Here is a 26,549-nt window from a genome sequence, read left to right as displayed (position 1 = left end):
CGCAGCATGCCGGACAATCCTAACGCCAGTGTGAAAGAAGCCTAAGATGCCCCTGCTCTCTGAATTTTCTAATATCTGCTATTGAGGGCTTTATGCCTGTGAAATGGTTTCGCACAGGCCCTGCTGACGGGTTATGCATGTTGCAGCTCTGCTCTTCTTCCTCAAGATAAAATTATAAGGTGATGAAATGTCTTTGCTGCACCCGGATATTGACTCCAGGCTTCCAGCGCGCTGTCCCAGTTCACATTCTGCAGTATCTAAGGAGTCTTGGGTTTCCTGTTTTTAAATGGAATCAGAAGCATGTGAACCTTCTCAGCAGCTCATTTGGTGACAGCCTCCACCTCTAGACAGGTTACGTCATGCAGGTGTCGCCTGTGACTTGTGGACAGGTGTAAGGTGAGGTGCTGGTGTCGTAATGTGAGTTGCCGTGTTGTTTTCATTGCTATGAAAGCCGTCCCTGTATACGTCCTGGCTGCCGAAAACTTGCTTAGTGTCAGGTGTAACTCTGAAAGAGCCGTGTCCTCTGGGAATGTAAGAACACAAGACCTATGAGGGTATCTGCTTCAGAGTCCTGCTTACCACTCATTTATTAAAGGTCCCATTGCTGAATTTCCAAAGAATCTCCTATTAGACTTCAGTGAAGAACGGCTGCATCACGGATACAACACAGATTCCTTAGACTTCAATGGGTGTGCTTGGTCCGCATCGTGCATGTCCCTGTGATTTTCTTACTGACCCTCCTGCATCTTTATTCCACATTCCTGTCTTATGCTAATGAGAATTTTGAAGTCAATGATTCTGGCTCTTGCATCCTTCAAGTCACGTCCTCCGCGCCTTCTTCCTGCCTCCTGCACCTTGATTGACATTTCAGAGCAGAAGTAACGTCCTCTCCTTGCTTAGCGCAGGTGCACTCTGTCTTCTCCTGGGCGCCTGCGCAGTAAAGCTAGATGTACAGTGCCTGGCTTGAGTGCTTCTCTGCTTAAACGCTGTGTGCCGTGATGAAGTGCTCCCAGTCCTTCAGGATGAGCGCGAACCTTCCAGGTGCACACTGTCTCCCTTCTCTGAAGCTAGGCACTGTACACCCAACGTCACTGCGCAGGCCCCCTTCAGAAAACAGAGTGCGCCTGAGAGGTGGGGAGGCAAGGGGGCGACCTTGCCACTGCTCTAAAACATCCATCAAGTTGTAGGAGGCAAGAAGAGGGTGCAGTGAACTTGAAGGATGCAAGAGCATAAGATGGGAGCATGGAATAAAGTTAAAGGGGTCGGCCACCATACACCTAAAAAAAGTGTCCCAGATAATAACTAAAGCCATGAGGTATTTGTATCATGAGATATACTGTGTACATATAATTTTTCTAATGTGTTCATGTGTTTTTTTTTTTGTTTTTGTTTTTTTTTCTGCCTTGTGCATGGGCTCATTTTTTGCGTGAAGAGTTGATTATTTTATTGGTACCATTTTTGGGTAGATTTTTTTAGATCATTCAATATTACTCTATCAGGCAAAGTGACCAAAAATTAGTTTTTTTTTTGCACAGTTTTTATGTTTTACGGCATTCACCTGAATGTGTAGATCATGTGATTATTTTATAGAGCGATACAGAGAATGCAGCGATAACTAATGTCTTATTTTTTATTTTTTTATTCTGTTTTACACACAAAAAAGAATTTTTTGAAAAAAAAATCATGTTTTAGTGTATCCATTTTCTGAAAGCACTTTTTTTATGTTTGGGTGATTTTCTTGTGTAGAGGCTCATTTGTTGCAGTTTTTATTTATTTCTTGCCGTTTTACCTAAGGGGTTGGATCATGTTATATTTTTATAGAGCGTATGGATGCAGCAATTCCGTGTATATAGCAGGGCGGCAGGGTCAGATTCGTTTGCAGACAACAGGATTAAAGTCCAAATTGATGCTTTATTTTATGACACTCCGGCAAATCCAGGTATAATCCACTAGGTACGGTGAAGTTCCAGCACCACAAAACATAAACCAAACGAAATAAACTCCTGCCCTTCTGGGCTCTAACTAAGGCTACTTTCACACTAGCGTTCGGGCGGATCCGTTCTGAACGGATCCGCTCATAATAATGCAGACGGAGGCTCCGTTCAGAACGGATCCGTCTGCATTATTTTTAGCATATAACAGCTAAGTGTGAAAATAGCCTAGTACGGATCCGTCCAGACTTTCAATGTAAAGTCAATGGGGGACGGATCCGCTTGAAGATTGAGCCACATTGTGGCATCTTCAAACGGATCCGTCCCCATTGACTTACATTGTAAGTCTGGACGGATCCGCACGCCTCCGCACGGCCAGGCGGACACCCGAACGCTGCAAGCAGCGTTCAGCTGTCCGTCTGTCCGTGCGGAGGCGAGCGGAGGCTGAACGCCGCCAGACTGATGCAGTCTGAGCGGATCCGCTCCATTCAGACTGCATCAGGGCTGGACGGCTGCGTTCGGGTCCGCTCGTGAGCTCCTTCAAACGGAGCTCACGAGCGGACCAGCGAACGCTAGTGTGAAAGCAGCCTAAGGCCTCATGCACACAACAGTATTTTTTTCACGGTCCGCAAAAACGGGGTCCGTAGGTCCGTGATCCGTGACCGGTTTTTCGTCCGTGGGTCTTCCTTGATTTTTGGAGGATCCACAGACATGAAAAAAGTCGTTTTGGTGTCCGCCTGGCCGTGCGGAGCCAAATGGATCCGTCCTGAATTACAATGCAAGTCAATGGGGACGGATCCGTTTGACGTTGACACAATATGGTGCAATTGCAAACGGATCCGTCCCCCATTGACTTTCAATGTAAAGTCTGGAGTCCCTTTTATACCATCGGATCGGAGTTTTCTCCAATCCGATGGTATATTTTAACTTGAAGTGTCCCCATCACCATGGGATCGCCTCTGTTAGAATATACTGTCGGATATGAGTTAGATCGTGAAAACTCATATCCGACATTATATTCTAACACAGAGGCGTTCCCATGGTGATGGGGACGCTTCTAGTTAGAATGTACTACAAACTGTGTACATGACTGCACCCTGCTGCCTGGCAGCACCCGATCTCTTACAGGGGGCCGTGATCAGCACAATTAACCCCTCAGGTGCCGCTCCTGAAGGGGTTAATTGTGCGTATCATAGCCCCCTGTAAAAGATCAGGGGCTGCCAGGCAGCAGACCCCCCCCCCCCCCTCCCCAGTTTGAATATCATTGGTGGCCAGTGCTCCCGCCCCGCCCCCCCCCCTCCCTCCCTCTATTGTAATAATAGCATTGGTGGCAGTGTGCGGCACCCCCTCCCTCCCTCTATTGCATTAACATTGGTGGCAGTGTGCGCCCCCCTCTATTGTTTTAATACGTTGGTGGCACAGTGTGCCGCCTCCCCCGGCCTCCCTCCCTCTATTGCATTAACATTGGTGACAGTGTGCGCCCCCCCCCCCCACCCGCCTTCCCTCTAATGTTTTAATACATTGGTGGCAGTGTGCCCCCCCTTCCTCCCTCTATTGTTTTAATACATTGGTGGCAGTGTGTGCCTCCCCCCCCAACCCCCCCCCCCCCCCCCCCACACTGGCCACCAATGAAATTTAAACTGGGGAGGGAGGGGGGTCTGCCCCTCTGCTGCCTGGCAGCCATGAGCTCTTACAGGGGGCTATGATGGACACAATTAACCCCTTCAGGTGCAGCACCTGAGGGGTTAATTGTACGGCTCACAGCCCCCTGTAAGAGATCGGGTGCTGCCAGGCAGCAGGGGGCAGTCATGTACACAGTTTGTTGTATATTCTAACTAGAAGCGTCCCCATCACTATGGGAACGCCTCTGTGTTAGACTATACTGTCGGATCTGAGTTTTCACGAAGTGAAAACTCTGCTCTGAAAAAGCTTTTATGCAGATGGTTCTTCGGATCCGTCTGTATGAAAGTAACCTACGGCCACGGATCACGGACACAGATGCCAATCTTGTGTGCATCCGTGTTCTTTCACGGACCCATTGACTTGAATGGGTCCGTGAACCGTTGTCCGTCAAAAAAAATAGGACAGGTCATATTTTTTTGACTGACAGGTCATATTTTTTTGACTGACAGGTCATATTTTTTTGACTGACAGGTCATATTTTTTTGACTGACAGGTCATATTTTTTTGACTGACAGGTCATATTTTTTTGACTGACAGGTCATATTTTTTTGACTGACAGGTCATATGGATCACGGTCTCGGCTGCAAAACGGTGCATTTTCCGATTTTTTTTTTTTCCACGGACCTATTGAAAGTCAATGGGTCCGCGAAAAAAAACTGAAAACGGCACAACGGCCACGGATGCACACAACGGTCGTGTGCATGAGGCCTAATACAGATAAGATTCTAGCTTCACCTATTGAGCGCAGGTCCCAGACAGAGGGCCAGATTTATCATTAGCCCAAGTCAAAATAATGGATTGAAAAAGTCGCACATTTTTGCTCAATCGATAAAACTGTGCAAAAATTTGCAACTTTTATTGGCTCTGCGTTATGCTCGCCAGTTTTCTGAAAGTGGGCATGTTTTCTTATGTAAATGAATCTCTAGACAGATTTAGACTGTCTCTAGACAATTTTATGCAACTTTTTAATAGAACATGCAACTTTTTCGTAAAGACATGCGACTTTTGTAAAGCCACTTACTGAAGGATAAACTGCTACCGTCAAACCACATTCATCACAGTATTAAAGGACCATTAATAAATCTCACTTAGCCAAAAGTGACTTTGGACATATGTAAAAGTGGAGTAAGATGTAATAATAAATCTGGCCCAGAGAGTCTGGTGTCTCTAAGCCAGCAAGGCAGCCAGCTCCCTAGACTTCTTCCAGGCATAACTCTCTCAGGCCTCATGCACACAACTTTTTTTTTTTTCCCCGTTTACGGGCCGTTTTTTACGGTCGTATACAGAACCGTTCATTTCAATGGATCCGCTAAAAAACTGAATGTACTCTGTATGCATTCAGTTTCCATATTTCCGTTCCATTAAAAGATAGATGTCCTATTATTGCCCGCAAATCACGTTCTATTGCTCCATTCAAGTCAATGGGTCCTCAAAAAAAGGAACACATACAAATGCATCCGTAGGTCTTCCGTATCCGTTCCGTTTTTGAGGAATCATCTATTGAAAATGTTATGCCCAGCCCAATTTCTTCTATGTAATTACTGTATATGCCAAACGGAAACAAAAAACTGAACGGATCTGTGAAAAACGGCCCGCAAAACACTGAAAGCCATACGGTCGTGTGCAATAGGCCTCAGACTGACAGCCTGGGATGTGCTTTTATTTCCCCCCCTAACGATCCCAGCTGGCTACACCTGGGGATCCCTCAGGCTAGGGGAAAACCTGGCCTGTAATGGGGGTGGACTGGGGAGGTCCCACTACCAAACCTACCTTCCCAGTCCAAATAAAATCCAGCCCTTGAACTTTTAACAAAACTGTCTCAACAACCTACACCTTGCTGAAACTGCTTTAGCTTTTCTGGATTCTACTTGCCTCAACCAGTTTGTCCCCCCCAAAAATTTGCCACCTGGATTTGACTAGGGAAATAGTTAGGAGCCTCCTATTGGATGGTCCTAGTTGGTCAGGTCTAGGTTCAGCACCAGTATGTGCTCCGCTGTCTACCTGAACATACTGAATGACCAGGTTATTCCATCAATGGATTTTCTTCCCTGATGGCACGGGCATATTCCAAGATGACAATGCCAGGATTGATCGGGCTCAAATTATGAAACAGTGGTTCAGGGAGCATGAGACATCATTTTCACACATGGATTGGCCACCACAGAGTCCAGACCTTAACCTCATTGAGAATCTTTGGGATGTGCTGGAGAAGGCTTTGCGCAGCAGTCAGACTCTACCATCATCAATGCAAGATCTTGGTGAAAAATGAATGCAACACTGGATGCAAATAAATCTTGTGACATTGCAGAAACTTATCGAAACAATGCCACAGCGAATGCGTGCCGTAATCAAAGCTAAAGGCTTTTTTTTTTTTTTTTGTACAGGCAGTGTGTATAGAGACACCATATTTATATAGACTATAGACACACTTATATACACATGTATACATACACGTGTGAAAATATATATACCGTATTTTTCGCCGTATAAGACGCACCGGCGTATAAGACGCACCTAGGTTTTTGGGGAGGAAAATAAGAAAAAAAATATTTTGAACTAATTGTGGTCTGTGGGTGATGCACTGTTATGGGGATCTGTGGGTGACACTTATAGGGGATCCTCTCTGGATGGCACTGTTATGAGGATCTGTGTATGACAGTTATGGGGGGATCTGTGGATGACACATATATAGCATCTTATGCTATGTGTCCTCCACAGATCCCCTCCATAAGTGTGGGGGTCGCATTTGCTTTTATAATGGGGGTGGGGGTCGCATCTGCATTTATAATGACAGCGGGGCCCGTGCAGTGACTGTATTCTACTACACGGGCCCCGCTCACTGTATAATCATATCCCTAATACCGTAGTTAATTGTTGTGTGCATTGCATGTAAAAGCATAATGAGCGATGATGAGCGCTATTACTTACAATTAGAAGCGCTCGCTGTTCGGAGGAGGCAGGCCGGGCGCTGGCAGTGTGAGTCATACGTCACGCGCCTGCGCCGCCTGCTTCATTCATGAAGCAGGCGGCGTGGGCGCATGACGGATGACTCACACTGCCAGCTCCCGGCCTGCCTCCTGCCTCCTCTCTGCTCCGAACGGCGAGCGCTTCTAATTGTAAGTAATAGCGCTCATCATCGCTCATTATGCTTTTACATGCAGTGCACACAACAATTAACTACGGTATTAGGGATATGAATATACAGTGAGTGGGGCCCATGTAGTAGAATACAGTCACTGCACGGGCCCCGCTGTCATTATAAATGCAGATGCCGCCCCCAGCCCCTCCTCCCTCACAGCTGATATACCCGCCGCACGGCATCGCGGTGGGTGTATAATTGAAAACTAAGCAAAATCGGCTACATTCGCCGTATAAGACGCACTGCTATTTCCCCCCCACTTTTGGGGGGGGGGGGAAAGTGCGTCTTATATGGCGAAAAATACGGTATTTACTTTACAGCGGCTTTGGAGTTTGTAAATTACGGCCAGGGGATCAGACATCTTCCAGCTCCGAACTCTGACGGGAATAAGCTGTACAGACAGAACAAGCAGGGTCGGAGCAGGGAGCGCGCTAGTGGCAGGAGCAGACTGGACATGCGCTGCTCTTAGGCAGATAAGGAAAAGAAGCGCATGTGCAGTTACACTACAGGCATGGATGCAGAGGTCACAATAATGCCTGTACAAGCGTCAGACGCTATGTTCAGGCCATTTTACTCGCTGGAAAAAGTCTAAGGTGTACCAATACGCCTTAGACTTTTTCCTGCCATTCATCAGTGCCGTGAGCGCTGTGAACGGCACAGGCAGCGCAGCGATGCTGCTGCCTGAAACAACCAATAACAAGGCTCCTTACAGTGAGGAGCTTTGTTATTGGTCAGTTTGAGCGGCTGCTGTAGTTTATGGCACCCCGATCTGAAGTGAGGAGGAAGGAGGCGCGCAATCCTTACTGGCGGGGTAAGTGGACTTGCTGTGTAGTGGGGGTCTCGGATCTGAGCGCCTTTTTACCCTATAGTGATGAGTCTGAAGCGACCAGCCGAGCGCTCTTCCCTGCTGAGCGCGGTACTGAAGACGGCCTCAATAGAAGGTCTTGGGGACAGTCTTCACTACCGCGCTCAGCATTGGGGAAAAGTGGCTGAGCGCTTCAGACTCCTGCTTATAGAAGTCAGCGAGTGTCCCAGCCCTGGACACGCCAACAGGAGACCTCCATACAACCTCCATAACGGACAGACCTGTCACCCGTAGACCTCTGTCACCAGTCAGCTTTCTTATGAATCCATCAAGGATTCATTGCAGCATGTTCCATCAGACGCTGCTATAAGGATTCCTTCTGTAATGTGGCGGCACATGGTGCTACAAGGACTGCATGTGGCCATTTACAGCCTCCAGGACATGCAGTCCCTCCGCCAACTTGGTCATGGAAGACAAACTCCCCTTTATAGCAAGATCACGCATAACACAAAATGACAGCCTCTAGATCAGGGATCAGCAACCTCTGGCACTCCAGCTGTTCTGAAACTACAACTCCCAGTATCCTCCTTTCACTTTTTTGGGAGTTACAAGAACAGCTGAGCAAGTGTGCATGCTGGGTGTTGTAGTGTCACAGCAGCGCTGGAGTGCCAAAGGTTGCTGCACCCTAGATCAGTGGTTATCACTGCGTGATAAAATCCATATCCACAACATGTGGCGGTGCAAGGTATGTGCCCGGGTCTTTTGTTGTGCCCTTGGCACCAGCATGCACCACCATCCATTGTGCCCGTGTCCTGCTCCGCCACTGCCTCAGGTCTCTTCAGAGTCTACCAACAGCTCCGGTGGCACGACATACTCACCTGAGAGCTCATCTATAAGGACGTAACTTTGGGCAGCAATGGCCATGTGATGGATGACGTACCCCAGTGGCACAGAAACGGCAACAAAAATTAAAGGGATTGTCTTCTGTCAACACTATTTACCTATCCATACTTGACCCAGAGAACACTAGAACATGGTAACCAAGGTGGGGCCCCCAGCGATCATGTACTTGAAGGGGACATGTCTGTTTTAGTAACAACTTGGAAATGCAATAACAATTCTGAGGAGTCAATTCTTGTGACTCTCTATTGTACCATTACTCTATTATTCCTACTAGAACTTATGAACAAATTGCTAGTAGTCTGCAATAAAGGTCCAGCTGGGTGTTACCAGTTTACAGCACTGATTGAATAATGTCAGGCTGTGCAGGGACACCCCCATCTGGACCTTCACTACAAACTGCCAGCAAGTCATTCATAACTAATAACAGGAATAACAGAGGAATTGTGCAACATAAGGTCAGAAGAATAGATGCTCCAGGATTGTTATTACATGGGGGGGTGCAAGTAGTTACCAAAACAGACAAATCAGGAGAGGTAAGCGGTCCTCTTTAACGACAGGTGATACATATCAATCTTGGGACAAACCCTTTCAACCTCATAAAATCAAGAGCAACAGTGACCTCAGTGATGCCGACCCCCTCAGCACAACTGCGACCTCAGTGGTACAGACTACCGCCACCCCCCCCCCCCCCCCCGAGCAACAGTGACCTCAGTGGTACCAACCCCCCCCCCTCCTCTGAGCAACAGTGACCTCAGTGATGCCGACCCCCTCAGCACAACCGCGACCTCAGTGGTACAGACTACCGCTAGCCCCCCCCCCAGAGCAACAGTGACCTCAGTGGTACCAACCCCCCCCCCCCCCTTCTGAGCAACAGTGACCTCATGGGCACCGACCCCCACCCTCTCCTCAGAGCAACCGCGACCTCAGTGGTTTTGCAGACCCATTGACTTGAATGGACCCACGGAACGTGATTTGCGGGCAATAATGGGACATGTTCTATATTTAAACGTAACGGAATGCATATGGAGTAAATTTTTATTAATTTTTTGCAGAACCTTTGAAAAAAGTCGTTTTTATGCATTGTTATATAACATTTTTTGGCCTCCTTTGCACCATTTTGTACATGTGCTTTTTCTGTACTCCCCGTATTGTGATTCCTCGGACGTGCACGTCGGTTACTGTTTTGTTCTCATTGTTATCTCGAAGACATCTCGGGCACCAGTCGAAGCTTCTCGTCTTCCAGACTCAACACTTCTCTAGCGATTGACCTACAGACTACACACTTTTATTTTTTATTTATTTTTTATCTGAAGGCCAGAACACCTACCAAATTGCTCTGGGCTTCGGTCTGTTAAATATGTATACAATAGCCCTTGGTTGCTTAACCAGTTCATGTATGGTTCAGTAGGTTTATAGCTGAACTTTTGTGCTGTGCTGGATCCAGGTTCTGCTTTTTTTTCCTTAATGCATACTGGGGAAACTTCCAGCTAAATCACTGTGAAATACATAAATGAGTAACGTCCTTCCCCTTGAGAGAGACCCATCTCACTAGAGCAGGCATGTCCAAACTGCGGCCCTCTAGCTGTTGCAAAACTAGAACTCCCAGCATGCCCTACTAGCTGTAAGCTATCCAGGCATGCTGGGAGTTGTAGTTTTGGAACAGCTGGAGGGCCGCAGTTTGGACATGCCTGCACTAGGGCCACCTTGTGGGAGTCGCTGCCTGAGTCTGACTTTTTAACAGGTCTTGGAACATGACAAGGGGAAAAAAAGCTTTGGGGTGCTTGCCCCTTACCAGTATGGAGTAGGATTCTGTCTGAGTTTGATGCAGCTTAGCTTGGGTACTGACTCTCCTTAAAGAGCCTCTGTCGGCATGATGAACCCCTATTAAACCAGGTATACTGGGTAGTAGGGTTGATCATGCTGATTAAAACAATACTTATGTTAAACAGCTGCAGAGTTGTATGTATGTATTCATATGTAAATGTTCATATTGGAGCACCAGGGGGCATGTCTGAATCCTTGGAGCACTGCTTTTGTAACACCCCTGTGCTCTACATACTAACCCCTCCCCATGCTTGATAGGGCTTTGATATCAGCATGCTGAAGGCTGAGCTGTCTTAGCATGTACATATCATACATACTACTTAGGCCTCATGCACACGACTTTTTTTTTTTTTTTTTTTTCCGGGATCCGTGTCCGTTTTTTCTTCCGCGGGTCTTCCTTGATTTTTGGAGGATCCACGGACATTAAGGAAAGTCGTTTTGGTGTCCGCCTGGCCGTGCGGAGCCAAACGGATCCGTCCTGACTTACAATGCAAGTCAATGGGGAAGGATCCGTTTGATGTTGACACAATATGGTGCAATTGCAAACGTATCCGTCCCCCATTGACTTTCAATGTAAAGTCAGGAGTAGGGTTGTTGCGGGTATCGAAATTTCGATACCCAATCAATACTTTTGTCCCGGTATCGATACGATACCGGGATTTCCGTTTTTTACGATACTGGGCTGCGCTTCTGCGCAGCCTAGTATCTCTGAACATGAGCGCGCTGCTATCGGCGCGCTCATGTTCTCTCAGCAGCACGGGGAGAAGGAAGCTGTCCTCCCTCCCCCTGTGCTGCTGCCGCTGCCACCAATGAGGAGAGAGGGGCAGAGGAGGGGCAGGCGCACTGCGCCACCAATGAGGATAGAGGGGTGGAGGAGGGGCGGGCGCTCTGCGCTACCAAATAGGACTATTCCCATTTCCCACAGAGCGGCGCCCAGCGATGCCCCAGCACTCACCATTAGTCCTGGGCGCCGCTTCGTTCGCCCGCAGTGCCCCATTACTGTCTCCTCTCCTGCTCCACATGCTGCTCATTACTATCGGAGCGATGGGAGGAGACATCAGCTTCACTAGTGGGCGTTCCTTCTCCCTGCGCTGCGATTGGACAGCGCTACAGCCAGGAAGAAGGAACGCCCACTAGTGAAGCTGATGTCTCCTCCCATCGCTCCGATAGTAATCAGCAGCATGTGGAGCAGGAGAGGAGACAGTAATGGAGCACTGCAGGCGAACGGAGCGGCGCCCAGGACTAATGGTGAGTGCTGAGACATCGCTGGGCGCCGCTCTGTGTGGCCTGATGGTGAAAGTCAGTCTAACACAATACAGGAGGCGGGTGCCGGCAGCAGAATCGCATTGCCGGCACCCTGCCCCTGACGGGGAGCTGCTATGAGGCAGTTAACCCCTTAGGTGCCGCACCTGAGGGGTTAACTGCTGATCTGCCAGTACCCGCCTCCTGTATAAAGGGGTAATTTATCATTGGTGGTTCAGTGTGCCCCCCCCCCCCCCTCAACCCCCCATCCCATTAAAATCATTGGTGGCACAGTGCGCCGGCCCCTCTCAACCCCCCAGTATTAAAATCATTGGTGGCACAGTGCGCCGCCAGCCCCTCTCAACCCCCCCAGTATTAAAATCATTGGTGGCAGTGGCCACAGGGTCCTCTCCCCTCCCCCTCATTGGTTGGGCAGTGGCAGCTTCTGATCGGAGCCCCAGCTGTGTAAGCCTGGGGCTCCGATCAGTTACCATGGCAGCCAGGACGCTACAGAAGCCCTGGTTGCCATGGTAACATCCCTGATGCTGTGTGCACAAGGCACAGAGCAGCAGGGACAGTGTGAAGTCCTATTCACCCTGATAGAGCTGAATAGGACAAGGGATGAAAGATCCCAGGTTCTCGCCCCTAAGGCTACTTTCACACTTGCGTTCAGAACGGATCCGTCTGAGACGGATCCGCTCATATAATGCAGACGGTGGATCCGTTCAGAACGGATCCGTCTGCATTATATTGTAAAAAAAAAAATCTTAACTGTGAAAGTGGCCTGAACGGATCCGTCCAGACTTTTACATTGAAAGTCAATGGGGGACGGATCCGTTTGAAGATTGAGCCATATTGTGTCATCTTCAAACGGATTCGTCCCCATTGACTTCCATTGTAAACATTGTAAGTCTGGACGGATCCGCTTGCCTCCGCACGGCCAGGCGGACACCCGAACGCTGCAAGGAGCGTTCAGGTGTCCGCCTGCTGAGCGGAGCGGAGGCTGAACGCTGCCAGACTGATGCATTCTGAGCGGATCCGCATCCACTCAGAATGCATTAGGGCTGGACGGATGCGTTCGGGGCCGCTTGTGAGAGCCTTTAAACGGAGCTCACAAGCGGACACCCGAACGCTAGTGTGAAAGTAGCCTAAGGGGGGAAATAGTTATTAAATAAAAAGTGTAAAAAAAAAAGTAAAAAAAAAACCCACCAAAATATGAAGTATAAATGACTCCCTTTTCCCAATTTCACATATATAAATAATAAACATATTACATATCGCCACGTCAGAAAAGTCCAAACTATTAAAATATAAAAAAAAATCTAGGTGGTGAACGCCGGAACAGAAAAAAATTAATAAAAACTGCGCGATTCGCCATTTTTAAACATGCGGAATGCACGTGGCTTTTTTTTTTTTCGCGTGGTATCGAATGGTATCGAGTATCGCAATACTTTTTCATGGTATCGAAACCAAATCAAAAATTTGGTATCGCAACAACTCTAGTCAGGAGTCCCTATCGGAGTTTTCTCCAATCCGATGGTATATTTTGACTTGAAGCGTCCCCATCACCATGGGAACGCCTCTGTTAGAATATACCATCGGATTTGAGTTACATCGTGAAAACTCAGATCCAACAGTATATTCTAACAGAGGCGTTCCCATGGTGATGGGGACGCTTCAAGTTAGAATATACTAAGAACCGTGTACATGACTGCCCCCTGCTGCCTGGCAGCATCCGATCTCTTACAGGGGGCTGTGAGCCGCACAATTAACCCCTCAGGTGCCGCACCTGAGGGATTAATTGTGCATATCATAGCCCCCTGTAAAGTCAGGAGTCCCTATCAGAGTTTTCTCCCATCCGATGGTATATTTTAACTTGAAGCGTCTCCATCACTATGGGAACGCCTCTGTTAGAATATACTGTCGGATCTGAGTTTTCACAAAGTGAAAACTCGGGTCTGAAAAAGCTGTATGCAGATGGATCTGCGGATCTGCTAAAGTAGCCTACGGACGCGGATGGCAATCTTGTGTGCCTCTGTGTTTTTTCACGGACCCATTGACTTGAATGTGTCCATGAACCATTGTCCGTCAAAAAAATAGGACAGGTCCTATTTTTTTGACGGACAGGAAACACTGATCACAGACACGGATGACAAACGGTGCATATTCCGAGTTTTCAACTGACCCATTGAAACTCAATGGGTCCGCAGAAAATCACGGAAAACGGACACGGATGCACACAACGGTTGTGTGCATGAGGCCTTACTATGGCCTTGCCTTGTTGAGAATAGAGGATTTCTATGCTTAGAAAGTTAATACATATGATTATAAAGACACTAGTAATATGTATTAGCATTAGCAAGTACAGAAAACCACTCTACTCAATATAAGGCCTCATGCACACAACGGTTGTGTGGCCGTTACATGCATTGGGGACCGCAATTTGCAGTGTGCATGAGGCCTTAGGCTGTAGCTTGGAGGCAAGTGGTCAGCCTTGAATGGAGATGTCCCAGGTTTAAATCCCAAACAAAACTTCTAGATCACCGGAATTTTGTGTAGAGTTGAGGGCATGGGTTGCTAGATGGCCGCTAGCACATCCGCAATACCCAGTCCCCATAGCTCTGTGTGCTTTTATTGTGTAAAAAAACCCGATTTGATACATATGCAAATTAACCCGAGATGTGTCCTGTACGCAGGGCTGTGGAGTCGGAGTCAATTTTGGGTACCTGGAGTCGGAGTCGGCAAAAAATGAACAGACTCCTACTAAATTTAAATTGGAATAAAAAAAAGCAAGTTTAAATGTCCGAATTCATAAACAGTTATAATTAATGACTTCTCTACTGTAAGAATAAAGGCCAATGCATGCAGTGCCTCACGTAACCGCAAAACAAACGCGTTCAGTGATGTGAAGAAGCATGCTTTTCATATGCTTCACTATATGGCACGCAATGCACAATTAAGAGTGGCAATACATATACTTTCCATTGTGTTGTGTTCTAATGTTACAGGGAACACAATGCCCATGGTTTACCTAGCCTCTCACTACAATACAATACTGTTCAATACAGTAGACTGTTGGCTTCCCAGCCAGTAGTCATTTGGTAATGACATGTATGTTGCCTTTCTTTCCTTCAAGGAATGTATAAAATACATTCACATAATAAATACAGAGGAGTCGGAGTCGGAAGTACAAAAAACTGAGGAGTCGGAGCATTTATCTACCGACTCCACAGCCCTGCCTGTACGTGACTCATCTCACGTACAGGACTCATCTCAGGTTAATTTGCATATCTTTCAAATCTGTTTTTTTTTACATAATAAAAGCACACAGAGCTATGGGGACTGGGTATTGCGGATGTGCTAGCGGCCATCTAGCAACCCATGTCCTCAGCTCTATACCCAAAATCCAGGTGACAAGTTCCCTTTAAGAGCTGGTAACCTGCATAAGCTGCATCCCTCCCCTTGAAAAACCTGCCAGGCGGGGTGCGTGTTACCTTCTGCTCAGACAGAGATCTGTCCAATTACCGTATACGCAGTCCTGTGTGCTCCAGGTTACGGTAGACTGTGGCAGACTCCGTCATAAAACCTCCTGACATGCTCAGAATGTCTTCTTTTGTCTTCCCCACCTATAATCCGCTCTTAGCCCTATTTGGTTTTTTTTTGTTTTTTTTTTTTCTCTCCGCTTTCCTTGGCATATGATTTGTAAATTATCACACAACTTATGTCCTGGATTATGTCAGTTTTGCTAATTTATAGATTGGCACTGCTGCTTGGTTTGTACAGATCACTTTACTGCAGTTACCTACTTATCTGTCATTCTAATCCTGCCTGTAATGGTATCACCTCTGTGTATAGAGTGGTGTCCATTAACTATAATGGGGTTCAGTGGTGATCTGCCTGAAATCCTGCAAACATCTGGACAAATACCGCTACACACAGCAATTTTTGTCCAGCCGATTCCCATCATTTGATGCTGGAAAAGCTTGCTGCAAGGCTCGGCAGTGTGACACAGGCCTTAGGCCTCCTTTGCACATTGTTTTTATGCAGCAGTTGTCTTGGTCGTGTAAAAATTAAATGAGTGCATTTTTTACAAGTCTTTTTTCAATGTAATATTTTTTTTATGGTCATACAATTCTGACGAGCATTTATTTCCCTATAGAGAAGTCTGTGTGAAAACACCTTAAAAAAAAAGCCATATTTTCAGAGCATGCTGTAATTAAAAAATAAAAAATCCTGGACCCAAGCAATGCACTTGCAAGTGAAGAAAACCGCCATTACAAAAAAATGTTTGTGCTGCATTTCATAATTCTCAGACATACAGCTAACATCTGGAGTTGGTGGTTTTTGCCCTTTTGAGGGAGCGCCTTGGTATCTGCTTCCTTTCTTCTTGACTGTGAAGGCGGCCTAAGGCCCCATTCACACAACCGTATTTTCGGTCTGCATCCGATCCGTGTTTTTTTTTTATTTTTTTGCTGATCGTGTATAAACCCATTCATTGCGCTGTCTGCATCCATATGTCCATTCCACAGCCCCACAAAAAATAAACATAGGGGAAAATGAGGGATGCACACGGGCGATTCACAATTTGCGAACCGCAAAAACAAATGCAGTTGAGTGCATGGGGCCTAGGGGTGAGCATCCATCTACTAGGGTTTATGCACACCAATTTTTTTATTTATTTTTTCGTTCCGTTCCGTTTTTTTCTTTTTTTTTTTTTCCAGTTCCTATGCGGAGCCATTCATTTCAATAGGGCCGCAAAAAAAATTGAAATTACTCCATGTACATTTAGTGTCCAAATATCCACATGCCAAAAAATAGAACACGTCCTATTGTCCACATTTATGGACAAGACAGTTCTATTAGGGCCCGGCCATTCTGTTCCGTGAAATGCACACGGCCAGTATCCGTGTTTTGTTAATCCGCAATTTGCGAACCTCAGAACACCGGTCATGTCCTTGAGCCTTTAGGGAGGGCGGAATAAGCCCCTGCTGGAAGTCTGAGAACAGAGGGTTGGGCATGTTGGTCTCCAACTGCTTGACCCCTATATCTGCTGAGCACATTAGACAGTTGGCCGCTCCCATGGACGTGTATTGTGTAGGACTGGTATTAGCACTCCTGTACACTGGGAAAGAAGCTATATGACCGTCCTTTCAGTTCGGTTCCATACTCTTAGATGTCATATATGTATAGGATACAGATGATGTTTGGGAAAACTTTTTATTTTTTTTATTACTGTCCATTATACCAGGTCTGACAAAAAACTTGTCTGTGATTCTTTGGCCGTTTCCTATGTGTATTTATGAGATAAATTACCTGATTTTCTTTGGAAACTCCTAGATGCAGCGATGTGGCTTATCTGCATCGGAGATATTTTAGTGTGTGGGAATGAAAGTGGATGATAGGTGTATTTCCGGACTTCGCAGTGTCACCGCTGGTGATGGATATAGGAGGGTGAGAGTAGTGGAGTAATTACTGTTTTGTCTGTTACTTGGACACTCCACGACTTGCACTTTTATTTTTGCCCTTGAAGAATGATGTGACGGTATTTGCCTTAAAGGGGTTGTCTGCTTTATAGAAATTGATGACCGGTCCTCTTGATAGGTGATTGATATCAGATTGGTGGGGGTCTGACGCCTGGAACCGCAACAGATCTTTTCTTTGCGGCAGGTTCCTCAAACTATACAGTGGACAGAGCCGGAAGTACAAGGCTCCATCCACTGTGTGCTGCCATGCCAGGGTACTGCAGCTCCCCTCCCATTGAAGTGAATCCGTAATCAATTCTTAAAAGATGGGCAACCCCTTTAAGGCCTCATGCACACGACTGTGGTTTGGGTCCGCCAAAAATGCGACTCTGATGGAGACCGACTCATTTCAATGGGGCTGCAAAAGCTGCAGTCGGCAAACCATGTGCTGTCCGCATCCGCACGTCTGATCTGCAAAAAAAAAAAAATAATGTCCTATTCTTGTCTATATCACAGACATGGATAGGATTGCTCTATGGAAGGCAATAGTTCTGCAAAATGTGGAACGCACACGGATGGGCACGGCCATGCGCCTAAGGCCTAAGGCGATTTTTACACTTGCGTTGTTGTTTTCCGCTATTGAGATCTGGCAGAGGATCTTAATATTGGAAAACAACTTTTCCGTTTTAGTCCTCATGCATTCTGAATGGAGATCTGTTCAGGGTGCATAAGGATGTCCCCTGCAAGCTGCGGTTTTGTGTCCGGTCATGAAAACAATGTAAGTCAATGGTGACTGATCCGTTTTTTATGGAGCCTAAAAAACCACATCCATCACCCGGTGACGAATCCGTTTTGATTTCACACAACCACATTCTAACGGAACGGTGCAAAATCAAATTGGATCAGTTTAATTCCGGTATTGAGATCCTCTGCTGGAGAGGTCCTCTTTAATATAGTCTACGGGAGTTATGGAAGGAGTGAGCCGCGGCTTGCTTGGCTCTTTCCGTAAATCCCCTAGACTATAGTGGAGAGGGCCACGATAGTATCGAGGGATGTCAGGGGACATTGAGACCCCTTGTATAGCTGTGCCCTGTGTCTCGTTGGCTTGTAATCTTCTCTTGAGCTTGCCATCCTTTGAGGATATGCTTGTGGCATGTGTACTTTGTTGTGTCCTTTTCTCCTTTACTAGTTGAAGCATGTTATTTTATTGTGGCACTGTAATTATTCCCAGGAGCGCAGGATGAGTGGCGTGCGTGTTTTTTGCCTGACTTCAGACATGGTGGTTTGCATTATGGTTGTGCTTCCACAGTTAGAAATGATGACCCTAGTTTAGCAGTATGTTCATACGTGGCGCAATTGCTAGTGGACAATCGTCAATGTATTGCAGTCCACACTCTACAGAAAGAAGTCTGCGGTGCGTGTTTTAAATCTGTCTGTTTATGCTGCTCATTTTCATTGCAAATTTCACCCGTTGTGATGCATAGTGGCAAATGCACATGTAACACATGCAGATTGGTGCGTTGCAGATGTTGCCAGTAATTCCTATGTTGAAATCCGGCCTGTGTGTCTTTGCCTTGAGAACAACCCAATCCGTGGAAAAAATTGTGTGGAACAGTCTTCATCTTGCAGATTTTTTTAATTCGCAGTTTACTCCAGCCATCATTCTTATTACTTTTACTAAAATTCTTAACGGTCCCATTCACACGTATACCACACATCAGTTGGGTTCAGTGCGCACTTCTGTCATGTTATCAACCCGCTATGTCATAAGCATGTGTGAGCACCCACAATAAGAAACTGATCAGCGAATAACTTTTTGAAGAAAAAATGCATTTGTTTGAGCCTGCAGCGTTCTACTGTTCCAGAAAAAATAAAAGATCACCCCTCTGCTGTGGGTAAGTGCTAAAGAGTCCTGCTGCAGCAGTGGAAAAGAACGACACTGATTTGTTGGGGAAGACCGCTACATATACCAGAGATGTATCTTCTTTCCACAAACCCAGGGTCACTGGGCCTCAAGTGGATCTTATTCCTTGGCTGTCTGCCAGGCCCAGGGAATAATGGACTTGGAGGGATAGAAAATGGCGACTCCCCACTGGAACTAGGATTTAATAGACTGGAGCTTCAAGAAGTAGACCCCAAGCTAAGACACTTGGAGTCTGGAGAAGACTATAACATCAGGAAGGTCCACCTTGTGACTGAGTGAATATGGACTGTATGTACACTGACCGAAAATAAAAAAGGAATATGTTGTTCAGCAGCTCCCCTAACAAGCTTAATCACCAGAATCTCCCCCATCGAGAAGGTCTAGGACTGGTAGGAGTGATGGATCTCTTGTCCGTAGCAGCCAACAACCACCTTGGATAAGCTACCGTTCCAAGTTGAAAGATCTTGGAATGACCACAGGAGGATATCTGCATCTGTGTGGCCATTACCATGCCCCAGACTGTATGACAACAGGGGAAGAGCCACCCAGTATTAATGTGACCCTACATCAACCTTTACTCTGCTCTAGAACCCAATATAAAGGGTGCTCCACCTTGGTTGTGTGATCATTGACCAAGCACCACTAGCAGTTTATACTTTTGCAATCTCTGCTCAGTTGCATTACGTTTTTCGGTGGGTTAGTATTAGTAAAGAAGGCGGTGGAACTATTACAGAGGTGCTGGGTGCTGTACACTTTATTGATCAGAGCTTTGAGGTGGACATGTCAGGTAATGCTGGCAGAATGTGTTCATTCAGTTTCAGCTAAATCTTCTCGGACATGGTGTTCTGTACATGTAGGATAATTCTGGTGAGGAGCTGGAGGGGTAGAGAAGTGAAGCTGTCAGCAAAGTCCCAGAAACCATTATTCTGCGGAAGGGAATATGATGTTTGGTGGCGGCAGTGTGGGCTGTAATCTGTGTACTGAGCAAGGTCAGCCGATGGGTAATGTAATATCTGGATGATTATCATGCTTTTCTAGACATCGTTCCCTCAGATGTCTGTATAGTATATTTCTTTATTAGAGGTATGTTTCTTGGAGAACAGAACATTGTGCAGCTCAGTGGAATGGTCAGTTTGGAAACAGAATTTAAAGACAAGGTGGGAATTTACTTGAAGACTAACATTCGGGTTGGTGGAGGTAACGAGAACTATAGGACAGAGGTCTTTTTTTTTTTCTTAAAGGGATTGTGCAGGGGTTTTATATTGATGACTTATCCTTTAGAGTAGGTCATCAATATCAAATTGTGGGAGGTCAGACACCCGGCGCCCCCCGGCCGGCCAGCTGTCCATGTGAGCGCAGCTTCTTCATTACACTATGCATCATCTCCCATCAGTTCTCCACCAATCAGATATTGGTCATCCGTATAAAACCCCTGCACGACCCCTTTAACCCCTCCATATCGGGTGGACTGTAAGTGTCGCAGTGACGTTATGGCCACCCATGGCGTGGGAAGTCCACAGTGTGCCAAATGATATCGATTTTGTTGCAGATTTAAAGGGGTTATCCAGGAATTACTGTTGATGACCTATGCTCAGAGTAGATCATCGGTATCGGATCAACGAGGGACCGACCCCTGAAACTCACACGAATCGGCTGCTCTGAGCACCATGGCCTCTTCCTAGGCCATATGAAATTGCCATCGGTCACATGGCCTAGTTCAAGTCCAGCCTCATTCAAGTCAATGGGGCTGAGCTGCAGTACCAATCACTGACGCTATACAATGTATAGCGCTGTGCGTGGTAAGCGCCCGGAAGATCACCGTGCTCACCAGAGCTCCGGTTAGAACCTCTGCTTCCTAAAACAGCTGATCTGCGGAGCCAGTGCTGGGACTCCGGCCCCCGCCAGTGGGATATTTATGACCTATCCTGTAGATGGGTCATAAGTATTTCCCGGATAACCCCTTTAATGACAGAATTACTGCAGGTTTGCCACATGTATAAATCTCTGCATTGCAACGGGTGAAAGCTGCAACATAAGGGCTCATGCACATGAACGTGTGCTGGCCGAACTGCAAGTTGTGGTCCCCAATGCACGGACATCATCCGTGCGGCTGCCGCAGACTAATTCAGACCCATTAAACTTGAATGGGTCTGTGATCTGTCCGCACCGCAAAAAAATAAAACCTTTTATTTATTTTTATTTTTTTTCTTCAGTTTCCGAGGCACGAAGAGAAACCCCATGGAGCCACTCTGTTTCTCCGTTCTGCACCGCACCTTCCGGACTGTCGCCCACTTCAGATGAATGGGTCCGCATCCGCGATGCAGTGTACAAACGGCCGGTGCCTGTAGATTGCGGACCCTCTAGGCCTTGTGCATGAGCCCTTAAAAATATCACAAATGTTCCTCCTGCGACTTTTTGACTCTTCAGATTATATTACTGTCCACTAAATGTTCAACTGTTGAGACTTGAGGCATTTTGTCCTTAGTCCCCCCCATCCTGTGCAGGTTACGGCAGGCACTAATTATACTTTGCACACAAATATGCTCCTCTGATACGGGTTCTGTCTCCTGGTGGCGGTATGTGAGGTTTTGTACAGACGGGGATTGTTGATGGTGGCATGCAAATTCTGTCTCTGGTTTCTTATGTTCTCTGCTTTAGGACTGCAGATGTGGATGTGAAACGTGAGATTTTCTGCATCGCTCGGCATTGCTTTTTGCATACAGTTTCGGAGAACTCGTGCAGTTCTTTGCAATTTTGTATGTTTTCTAATTGGTGTGTGATCACTTGTGACTGACTCCCACTTACCATTAGAGTTGTCCGCTGTACAAGTCTGCAGGTCATTGAATATGGCACATATTTTGGTAGCTTTATCACAATACCTTTTGACCCAGTTTGTTGGGCACTTTGCAGTTTCTTAGATAATTGGGCATTCACATCAGTGCCTATTCCCAAAAATGTACCCATGTAAGAGCACGCGCTCAGTTGCATCCCCTTTGCATTGCGCTGGGTGAGAGCTAGGGGCAAATCTGCGACAAAATCTGTGAGTAAGGCCTCATGCACACGGCCGTTGGGCAGGCTGGCCGCGTGCACCACGCATCACTGATGTAAACCTATTCACTTGAATGGGTCCGGAGATGCGGAACGGAGTCACGGAATGGAACACCGGAAGCACTACGGAGTGCTTCCGTGGTGTTTCTTTCCGTTGTTGCACAGTGCAAATAAATGACATGTCATTTATTTATTTTTTTGCAGTGCGGAGCGGACAGACCACGGACCCATTCAACTTGAATGGGTCCGGCCCGCTGCACGGATGTTGCACGTGCATTGGGGACCGCAATGCATGTGCAATGAGCAAGAAAATGACTGGTTGCATGAGGCCTTAAGGCCTCATACACACGACCGTTGTCTTGGTCCGCACCCGAGCCTCAGTTTTTGCGGCTTGGATGCAGACCCATTTACTTCAATGGGGCCGCAAAAGATGTGGACAGCACTCCGTGTGCTGTCCGCATCCGTTGCTCCGTTAGGTGGCCCCGCAAAAAAATATATAAATCTGTTTTGCGGACAAGAATAGGCAGTTATATCAATGGCTGTCCATGACGTTCCACAAATTGCGGAACGCACATGGACGCCATCCGTGTTTTGCGGATCCGCAATTTGGCCGCCGTGCTTATGTTGCAGACCGCAAACCACGGCAACCTACAGCAAAAGGTAGGATATGTTTTATCCTTTGCGGAGCGGAGGCAAGGATAGGAAGCCCAGGGAAACGCACGGAAACCCTTCTGTGGGCTTCTTGATCCGTGCCTCCGCACCGCAAAAGATAGAATGTGGCCTCCCTGCCGTATGTTGCAGATTGCAAACCCATTCAAGTCAATGGGTGACAGTGTTTTGTGGACCCCCTGTTTTCGGTACACAACACTGGCATGGTGGCCATATGGTTGTCTGAATGGGGCTAAACGGACAAGGGGTGATCCACATGGAACCTGCCTCCATAAGTAACATACATTTCACCTCTGTGGATTTCTGAATTAAATCAACAGGGGGGCGTTCTGTGGATGGATTTCAGGCAGATGTCTGCAGAGCAATTCCATTGTGTGAACATGCCCTTGTCAGCCACTAGGGGCAGTCACTCAGAATCCCCCAGCTTTCCATACACAGCATTATGCTCCTCCACCCCTGCTTCCCCCGGTTAAAAAGAATATTCTGCCTTGTCGGCTGCTGTCATCTGTAGTATCTGCTGTTCTGAGAGCCACAGCGATAGATTTTGACAGATTGGGGATAGGTTTTGAGGGCTCTTAGCAGTGGTAGCGTTTAGATGGACTCCACAAAGATGTGATTTTCTTGAACTACGATAGCCGTATTGCTCGTGCACAGATCAGTGCTGATGGGGTTAATTGTCTGCAAAAAAAAAAACTTTTTTAAATTGGGATTTTGAAAAATTGAATGTAAATTGTCCCTTGGGAAACTGTCTCACAGACCTACTGGAGGTAGCAGTGTCTCAACAGCCAGAACTCCAGTCTCATCCTCTTAACCCCCCCCCTTTTTTTTTTTTTCTCCTGTTATCAACAGCAACCATGGCATCTTGGTGATTAAACAAAGGAAGTGACTCCCACACAATGCAATTTCTGGATGCCGGAAGTTTTTTATGGCAGCAGGTGAGAACGGTGGCTCTCACATCTTAGTATGGCTGTTATGCCTCGCCAGAGACCAGGCGTAATAGGATTGCCTCAACTTTTTTTTTTTTTTGTTACATTTTAATTCCCCCCCCCCCCCCCCCCCCCCCCCCCCATTTTCAGCAGTGGTGGTGCATAATGTGATGTGTAGCCACCAGCATTTCCATGATGCCTACTATCGCCTAACTCTGATGGTTGAAGGGTGAGGTTTGTGGGTTAAAGATGATCTGTCACCATTCCGGACATGTCCATTTTAGAAATGACTAGCATTCATCAAGTAATAATAATTCTGGAGCATCTGTTCCTCTGACTCTATGATGTGCCATTCCTTTATTATTCCTGCTAGAAGTTTTGCATGAATTACTAGCAGTTTGCAATGAAGGTCCAGCTGGGGGTGTCCCCTTGCACAGTCTGACACTATCCAATCAGTGCTGTCAGACTGTGCAGGGACACACCCCAACTTGTAACTCATTCATAACTCTTAGCAGGAATAAAGCCCATCATAGTCATAAGACTAGAAGCTCAGGAATTATTAGCGTCTTCACGGGCGGCAGATTGTGTTGCTGACAATTTCTGCGACTGAAAACCTGTTCCATTCATTTCAATGGGGTTGTCTTGGCGGGAAGCACATAGATTTCTGCAAGCCTCATTTGGGTGAATGGAACTGATTTTTGGTTTCAAAAATTTCTGCTACAACATCTTCCGCGTTTTGAAGGCAGCCCTGACATTGAGAGTGCAGTTGGCTTCCAAAACAGGCATGTCAGGAGAGGTAGCAGGTCCTTTTAGGATGGTGCAATCTAGCTTGAAAGGCCTTAAAAAAAAGTTTTCTGGGGTTTTGATAGTGATGACCTAGCCTCAGGATAGGTCATCTGTATCTGATCGGTGGGGGTCTGACACCCGGGACCCCCGCCGATCAGCTGTTTGAGAAGGCGCTGGCGTTCCTGTGAGCTACATTGTATAGCGGCTGTGCTTGGTATCGCACTCAGGAGCAGCTCAGCCCTATTGAAGTGAATGGGGCAGAGTGCGATACCAAGCACAGCCGCTATACAATGTACAGCGCGGCGCTGGCTTTTGAAAGCTGCAAGAAGGCCGAGGAGCTCACAGGAGCGCTGCTGCCTTCTCAAACAGCTGATCGGCGGGGATCCCGGGTGTCAGACCCCACAGATCACATACTGATGACCTATCCAGAGGATAGGTCATCAGTATAAAAATTCCAGCAGTAAAGACTTTCGCTGGAAAATCTGCTTTACATGGGGTCTCTGGAGCGTGCGCTTTCTGTGGAGCGTATATTTCACTGGCTTTTTGAAGATCTGATGGCTTCTTCTTACTATTTTGTTCCAGGCTGTGAGCCACACTGAAGTATGACAGGTTGAGGTGAGCCATATCTGGTGTTGCACTGTCAAAGCTTTAATAAAGGGGTCGTCCCATGAAAAATATTCCACAGCTTTCAAACCAGCACCTGGATCTGAATACTTTTGTAATTGCATGTAATACATTTTTTTTTTGTACAGCTACTGAATTTCTTATTTCTTTGACCTGCTCACTGAGAAGGCCGCACATCCTCAGTTCCTTCTTGAAAATCAGACATCATATAGTCCATGACAATGCCTTTCTAACAAAGCTAGAACCAGCCCTGTACCTAACATGGATCCAGAGATCTCCACATTCATTGCTCTGCTAGATGTATATCAAGCGTGTCCATGCTTGAATAACTCAGTGCCTATACAAAACCTTTACATGCAATTAGAAAAGTATTTAGATCCAGGTGCTGTTTTGAAAGCTGCAGAATATTTTTTGTGGCACAACCCACAAGTCATACAGAATACTTTCCCAGCTCCTCCTGCTCTATAACTTGCTGCCTGCAGCTCGGAGGCCATAACAGGTTCCCTTTAAATTTAGGCAAATATCTGCACTCTGTTGCTCGCTAAAGAGCACCGATCTTGTTTCTTCCTCTTACTGGATGCAGGTTTCAGAATATTTGGCTTCTGCCTGTAGAAAGCCGTTCACATGTAGTGCAGATAGTGACCCTGTGGCGGTCACGGTCTCAGAAGCCTCTTTGTTCTGTTGTTCCTCGGATATTTGCTCAGGAGATCATAGCAGAAGCTTCGTGGTGCCATATGCAGGGATGGGCACACACCCCATGCTGGCTTGGCTGCCAAATCGCTCTAGAAATGATGTATGAGCACCACACAGACCTCAGTAGCTATTTTCAGCTTTGTACATTTACATTTGGCTCACATGAAAGAGGCAGCGCATGGGGTTCATGGTGTGACAATGTCTCACTGCAGTTTATTAGATCCTGGTGAGATCTGTCAGCAGATTTTTACCTATGGGACTGGCTGGCTTGTATGTGCACTTGGCAGCTGAAGCCATCTGTGTTGGCTCCATGTTCATATGTGTCTGCAGTGCTGAAATTTTTTTTTTTGTATATGCAAATGAGCCTCTAGGAGCAACAGGGGCGTTACCATTACACCTAGAGGCTCTGCTCTCTTTTCAACTGCTGCACCATCTGCACTTTGACAGAACCGGCAGTGAAAACATAATAATGTCTGGCCCTAACCGTCAAAGTGCAGAGTGCACGCAGTTGCAGAGAGAGCAGAGCCTAGGTGTAACGGCAACGCCCCTGTTGCTCCTAGCTGCTCATTTGCATATATTTAGACGTCATATTTTTCTTTTCTTTCAATAATGCCGGCACATATGAACATGGGAACAACACAGACGTCTTCAGCTGCCGAGCACACATGTAACAGGTCAGCCAGTGTCATAGGGACAAGACTGCTGACAGATGCCTATTAAAGAGGAGCAGTCCCCTCTCCTGACATGACTGTATTAGTAACCACTTGAATCCATGTGTAATCACAGTTCTGGGGTATACGTTCTTATCACTCTATGGCCAGTTTCACACGAGTGTATTCTGTGCAAGAAATTTTCTCCATGTGTCAGAAGTATTTCCAGGCCTGAATGCT

The 26,549-nt window shown here is 46.7% G+C and overlaps 1 protein-coding gene across 4 annotated transcripts in view; it reads left to right on the top strand.

The window, feature by feature from the left end:
* Positions 1–26,549, top strand: part of EVI5 (ecotropic viral integration site 5) — a 158,369-nt gene that overhangs the window by 5,315 nt on the left and 126,505 nt on the right. For 3 of the 4 annotated variants that reach the window (XM_044300504.1, XM_044300502.1, XM_044300505.1), the window contains exon 2: positions 23,480–23,565. The exons of the other annotated variant lie outside the window; for it this stretch is intronic. In XM_044300504.1, the coding sequence (XP_044156439.1) occupies positions 23,527–23,565 (39 nt within the window). In that variant the 5' untranslated portion in view covers positions 23,480–23,526. The remainder of the gene's footprint in view (positions 1–23,479; positions 23,566–26,549) is intronic. 4 annotated transcript variants of the gene reach the window in all.

The sequence above is a fragment of the Bufo gargarizans genome, chromosome 7, assembly GCF_014858855.1.
Source record: "Bufo gargarizans isolate SCDJY-AF-19 chromosome 7, ASM1485885v1, whole genome shotgun sequence".
NCBI lineage: Eukaryota > Metazoa > Chordata > Amphibia > Anura > Bufonidae > Bufo > Bufo gargarizans.
The sequence above is the reverse complement of the archived record's forward strand: the minus strand, read 5'-3'. Positions and strand labels throughout refer to the sequence as shown.